At 32.4% G+C, this 6,235-nt stretch overlaps 1 protein-coding gene across 1 annotated transcript; it reads right to left on the bottom strand.

Annotated features, from left to right (window-relative positions):
* Positions 1–480: 480 nt before the first annotated feature.
* Positions 481–1,874, bottom strand: LOC120143407 (transcription factor JUNGBRUNNEN 1-like). Its single transcript, XM_039157736.1, has 3 exons — positions 1,605–1,874; positions 1,068–1,390; positions 481–866 (listed from the first exon to the last, which is right to left on the bottom strand). The coding sequence occupies exons 1-3, from the start codon at positions 1,819–1,821 to the stop codon at positions 483–485; spliced, it is 924 nt and encodes a 307-aa protein (XP_039013667.1). The 5' UTR covers positions 1,822–1,874; the 3' UTR covers positions 481–482.
* Between the last annotated feature and the right edge of the window lie 4,361 nt (positions 1,875–6,235).

The raw sequence follows: 6,235 nt of genomic DNA, 5'->3' as shown, positions 1-6,235 counted from the left end.
GTGCAACTGCTAGTAATTAAAACAAGCCATGAGTTATAATCTTATGCAAATGTGAATTAATGTCGATTTCTATAATTCACCATCCAAAATTGAGAAAGCCACGGCGCAATCCATGGGGTTTAGGAACATTAAGAAGATCTTTAAGGGGCCTAGTCTTATTGTTTAATTACTAGCTTAACTTTTTACCAGTTCCACTACTTCCACAGTAATATTATATAACTTCTTTTATATGGAAGGTTTCAGTTTTAGGTTTAAATATGTTTTTTACGATGGAATCTCAGAAATATATTTTCATAAGGTAAAAAGAATAGAATTAACCTTAATATTCCTACAAGTATATATACCAACTATCAAGAATCAATACCAAACCTGGGTATATATCGATATTTAATAATTTAAACTAATAATACAATAAAATTAAAGTTAATTTAAATACAACCTATAAATTGTTTCAAAAAAATACAAACTATAAAGCCCATTATTTACACACTAAAGGGATCAAGAGCAAACTCTACAACTGGCTTGAGCTCATCCCAGTTTGCATGAGTGAAGAAATCATTATTTTCTGGACAATCTGGATGGCTCGAAGATGATACCATTGATGAAGCTTGAGCCAAGCTGCTCAATTGCTCTGCATGCCATTGGTTTCTTCCACTGATAGCTCCGAAAACCGGCTTCTCATCAAAGCTTCGAGCAACCGAAGAGCCGAAGGCTATGTAATTCTCGTGAATGTCGGATCCCGGACTGCGGATTTGAGCTCTCGGCGTGGCAGTCGAACTGCGTTTCGCTGCAATTTCTCTCCAGTCCGGTGTGTATTTCCTTTGCGATGCGTTCCGCTTGAATATGCGACAAATAGTCCACACTTCCTGCAATGATGGCAACAAAGAATATATCAGACAAGTTTGTACCATGAAAGATTTATAAAACCATACGTGATAATAAAGATAACAATGCGGGAGATGCTATTATTTTTGGAGGTTTCGGATTCAAACAACTGGATTTATATGGTGTGTGTGAAAAACAATATGTTCCGAGAATAGTAAAGGTAATGCTTTTTTGTTTCTCACAGCTTCTAGTGGAGGAGAGTAGGGATCGGAAAGACCGGCGTCGGCGTCGTTGGGAAGGCGAAACTCATGCATCATCCAATCGGTTTTTGTGCCTTTCCCTGCAGTTCCACGGTAGTACACTAACGTTTTCTTTAGCCCGATGCAGGCTTGGGGATGACCGGACGATCCTCGACGATCTCGGTGCGAATAAACAGGCTTGTCGATGCCGGTAGCTTTCCAAAATCCGGACCCCGTCACTCTGTTTGGTCTAATGCTGTTTTTGTACTTTCTTCCTCGTCTGCAGAAGAAGTACGATTCACCGTCTCCCACGGAACTGCTGGTTTCTGCTTCATTAGTCATCAGACATAATAAAGAGAGTAATTATTAGCTTCCAGATGAATAAAGTTTGCACAAATATTTTGAAGTTTGAAGTATTTTTCACAGGAAACAAACAGATATAAAGAAAACCCTAGAATTTTTTTTGTTTATCAATCTTTCAAAACAAAACCCGAACCGATTTCCCATATTGAAAAATCAAAGACCTAGATTAAAACGTACTTGGGAGATCCCATGGATCGAATTTGTAGATATCGATCTGTGCGATAAGCTCGATTCTGAGGGGTTTATTGTCGACTTTTCGTCGGAGATAAAACCCTAAGAGCTCTTCATCTGTAGGATGAAACCGAAACCCAGGAAGTGGAACATCATCTTCTTCTTCTTCTTCCTTGTTATGATCAGCAGAAGAAGCTTGGACGACGTCGTTCATCATCTTCATTCAATCTTTTCTTCAAGCTCTGTTGATGCTAAGTAGAGCATAGGTTTTGAAGAATCAAAATGGATTTTGATTGAGTTTGTTGGGTGAAGTGCATGAATCGGCAAACGATACAGCGAAAGCTAGCTTTGAATATTGTGGAACCTTCTTAAATAATGTCCATTTTGGAGTCATTCTGAATATTAATTATTGTTGTTAAGGTCAAGTCAAACTATTGACTTTGGGCAAAAACAGAGAGCCAAATCAGCTTTTAGAAAGAGTCTTTCTTACAAGTTTCAAATACATGTTAGGGCAAATATCTAATTAATAAGATAAATTTATTTGCTTTTATGGTGGAATTATACCTTTTATCGGTAAAATATCAATAATTTTGGTGAAATAATCTTGTATATTGAATTCATTGATTGAAGAGACGTGGTAAAATGAAGTATTGCTAGGTGTGTTTTGAGGTAGATAAGTGTCTCGATTCGATTTTTTTATTAGTTATTCATTTTATTTATATTCATCTCATATTAAAAATGTACAATAAAATATCTATTTATTAATCGAGATCGCGTAATTTTGTTAATTTAAATAGATTTTTCGATTCAACAAATTTACATTATTCTTCATACATAAAATATATGCGTTGTATTAACTAATTAAATGATGGACATGTACGATGTCACTAGTTAAATAGATTTAGATTTTAAGAAGCAAACAATAATAATATCATATTTTACTAAGTTGTCCTAGTTATATTTGTAATTTTATAAAATTGTTAATTTATAATATTAAAGGGACCATAAAATTATTATCTTATTAATTTATCGAAATTATTAATTTAGACATTGGACCCAAGTCGACATCAAGAAAAATTATTATTTTATAAAGGTTATCAATTTATCGAGTATTAATTTATAGCGGTTCTATTGTATATTTTCGATATATATGTGTCCACGTTAAAAAATATTTCTAAATTCGTCGTTGTTGTTCTCCCTAAAAGACCTAGGTTCAAGTAGTTGTGTTTGCAGGATGTGTCTGCATTATTAATAGTTAAGAAATATTTTGAACGATTAATCTCGTACTATCATGTATATCATTGATAATTATCGATGATATTGTTGAAGTCGTTAACAGTTATCGACGTCTTCAAGTGATAGTTTTATATTACAGAGATCAAAATGAAAAAAATATATAAAAACTTATCTACAAAATACATCTGTTACATATCATAGATACGTGTTGGTACGAACATAAGATTTTAAAATTTAAATTCTAAAATATTAAAAGATATTGATTTAGTAGGTCACATCCCAACCCTAAGGCAAGTCTTTCGGAACATTCAATGGTGTGTGAGGTGGCCCTTTATATTGACAAAGAAAACACATAAGAAAACTACAAGTCTTCGGAACATGAAAAAGGGTACATGTTTATGTTCAAAATTGGCTTGAAGCCCTCTTTGAAAAAGCCGATTCGTCCTCGTTTCCGCCTTTAATCGTCTATTTTCACATATGCAATTGAAGGTGGAGCAAGTCTTTTTTTGCAAACTTAGAATTAGTCGGATTTGATTTTGAAAAAAAGAAAGAAAGGGAAATTTATAGTGACAACCGATCGATGACATGATGCATAAATTAGTTTTATAAACTTTTTAATTGTCTCGGATTGGATCGAAGATTTTTCACTCTTAATTCAAACTCGTTTTAATCTAGCCTTATTTATCGAAAGATTAGGTCTAAAAGAAAATCTAATCTTATAAAATCAGATCAAATCAAAACATGTTCAATCTGAATTCTATATTTATACCTAGTTTACGTTATAAAAAGTGCAGATATTTGAGCTCAAGAGAGTATTAATATAATAGAAAAAAATAAAGACAAGTTCCCATATCCAAGGGAATTCAAAGAGGGTATACCCATTTAAGTAAGATGAGACGCCTATAAAATATTTGTACCAAAGACTTGACTTGCCGGCACCCTCCCTGTTTTGTTGGGGGGTACTTCTCTACCCTGTAATTCTTATAAAATCCAATATTAAGTTTTTGTGTTTAAATAAGGCCTTTATTATTTGACTTTCATTCGTGAAAGTCCTTAAATTTGTGTATTAACTTCTCGCCTGAATAAAGTTATATAATCTTACAAAGGCCCGTTTCTGAGATTCTTGTAGCCCTAGGGCAAACTTAAAAATTAGACCTCTAATAATAAATATACATAATGTTAAAATTAGTCCTCAACGTTTATCAAAATGGTCATTTAATTCGTTTTTTAACCTTTTGGTTCCTAATGTTTTATTTTAAGACAAAAAGGTACTTAATGTTTGATAGAATAGTTACTTTACACATTATTTTTTTCAGATCATTTTGGCCCCTGATATTTCATTTTAGGATAAAAAGACCCTTATTTTAGAACGTTAACCGTTTGTTAAATAATGATTTTCATCTACAAAGGGGACCTTTTGCCTCAAAATGATACGATAGGGGCCGAATTGCTCTAAAAAGAATAAGGATCAGAGTCATTATTTAATCAAATTTTAGGGGCATTTCTAACATTATACCCAAAAAAATATAATTAAATCTATAATTATAAAAATGATTAATTTCAAATGATAATTTTTTAATTGTGGGCCCTGGGCAGGTGCCCATCCTGCCCAGGCCCATCGAAGGCACTGATATTAGAAACCCAAATCTCGCCTGAAAGTTATAAATTATATGTACAGGGGACTTTGAATTTTGTTCAAACTTCGACTTACAGTTCAAATTCAAAATCACATGTTCCGGTGATTTATGATTTTAGTTATTCTTATTGATATTAATAAATAGCATAATTCTTATTATATTATTTCATCTTTTTACGCGCCGTATGAGAACTGGGAAAAAGAAAGTATGCATTAATGGAAAATTCATATACAAAACAAAGCCATCAATAGTATCAAATTAAACATACATCGTACGACTTAAGCGATCTTAGTGATTAAGAGATTATTATTATTTTTTGAGGTTTTGGATTCAAACACGACATTTATCGATATATAAGAATATTCATTGTTAAATAATTAAAGAATCTTTTGAACATATACTATCTTTTCTATTCATCCCAAACTAATAAAAAAACAATCTTATATCAATATGATTATTTTAATTTTGATAATTAGTTAATACAATGGTAGGAATTTCTTAAAACATTTACTTGACGTCTTTCATTTTTTTAACCAAACTAAAACTTTTATTAATCATTTATACAATTAAATACACTTAAATCTATATCTTCTATGTTTTTTTAACTCAGTCTTAAAAAAAAAAAGTAGACCACGTGTTATTTTTTAAAATGAGATATTTAAAATTTTTATAATAAGAATTGTTTTGTCAGATTGAAATTATGAGAGATATACGAGTTATTTTTATCAAAATTCATCATAGAAAACGATTAAAGATACAACTAATATCTCCGTTTGCAACTTTATCTGTCACTTTCCCGAGAACAAAACGGAAAGTTTATTTTCTCTTTGAAAGAAAATGTCGTTAGGGCACAAAGTTTGTACATTTAAGGATGGATGCATAATTTTATGTTAGGGGCAAAACTTTAAAATTTTAGAAGGGAACATATTTATAAAATTTCAAGGGGACGAAAATATTTTTTTTTCAATAGAAAATAAATAGAAAAAAATCTAAAACAAATGGTAATTTTAAAATTCCAGAGGACGACTGGAAAATGATCACGTTCGACAGTCTTAATATACGGCTAAAAAAAGATGCTACCGATTTTGTTATTATTTAAATAACAAAACCAGTAAAAAATTACCGAAAACATTATTATTTATACGTTTTGTTATTATTGGGCACTTTACCGGTTTTGTTATTGTTGAAGACACTAAATTTTGTCCCGTTATATAATATATATCCTTTAATGTCGTTACATTACATAATATACTTACATTATAGATTATATTATATAATAGTTTATTACATTTACATACATTTAGTTTACATGTCACAGGTCCGTTTCACAAATAAAAAAACGTTTGCAGGCCCAACAAATCGCTGGAGTGCAGCCCACCACGCATAGGAATAGGGTTTTCTGGAAACCCTAGCTTGCCTCCCTCTTGTCCCAGCCGCCAAACGCCTCGACCGTTGGATCTAGATGAGATCCAACGGTCCACAATAGACCCTATTATAGGGTTTTAACCTTCACACATTTCAGCGCCACAACTGTCCCCTTGCGAGAATCCTCGTGTCCCACGTCTCACCAGGAGCCTATCCCCGGTTATCTCGGTACCAGTTCCCGATCCCCTCGGCGCAAGGAAAGCACACGAAGCCAACCATAAACAACAAGCAAGACAGCGTGTTAGTTTAGGACTTTAACAACCAAGCTGAGTTTTACTCGGATTAAAATTCTAAGATAGGGTATTTGTTGTATTATAAATAGAGATCTAGAGGAAAGAA

This window comes from Hibiscus syriacus, unplaced genomic scaffold, assembly GCF_006381635.1.
Source record: "Hibiscus syriacus cultivar Baekdansim isolate YM2019G1 unplaced genomic scaffold, ASM638163v2 tig00110847_pilon, whole genome shotgun sequence".
Taxonomy (NCBI): Eukaryota; Viridiplantae; Streptophyta; class Magnoliopsida; order Malvales; family Malvaceae; genus Hibiscus; species Hibiscus syriacus.
This window is presented reverse-complemented; position numbering and strand designations above follow the sequence as displayed.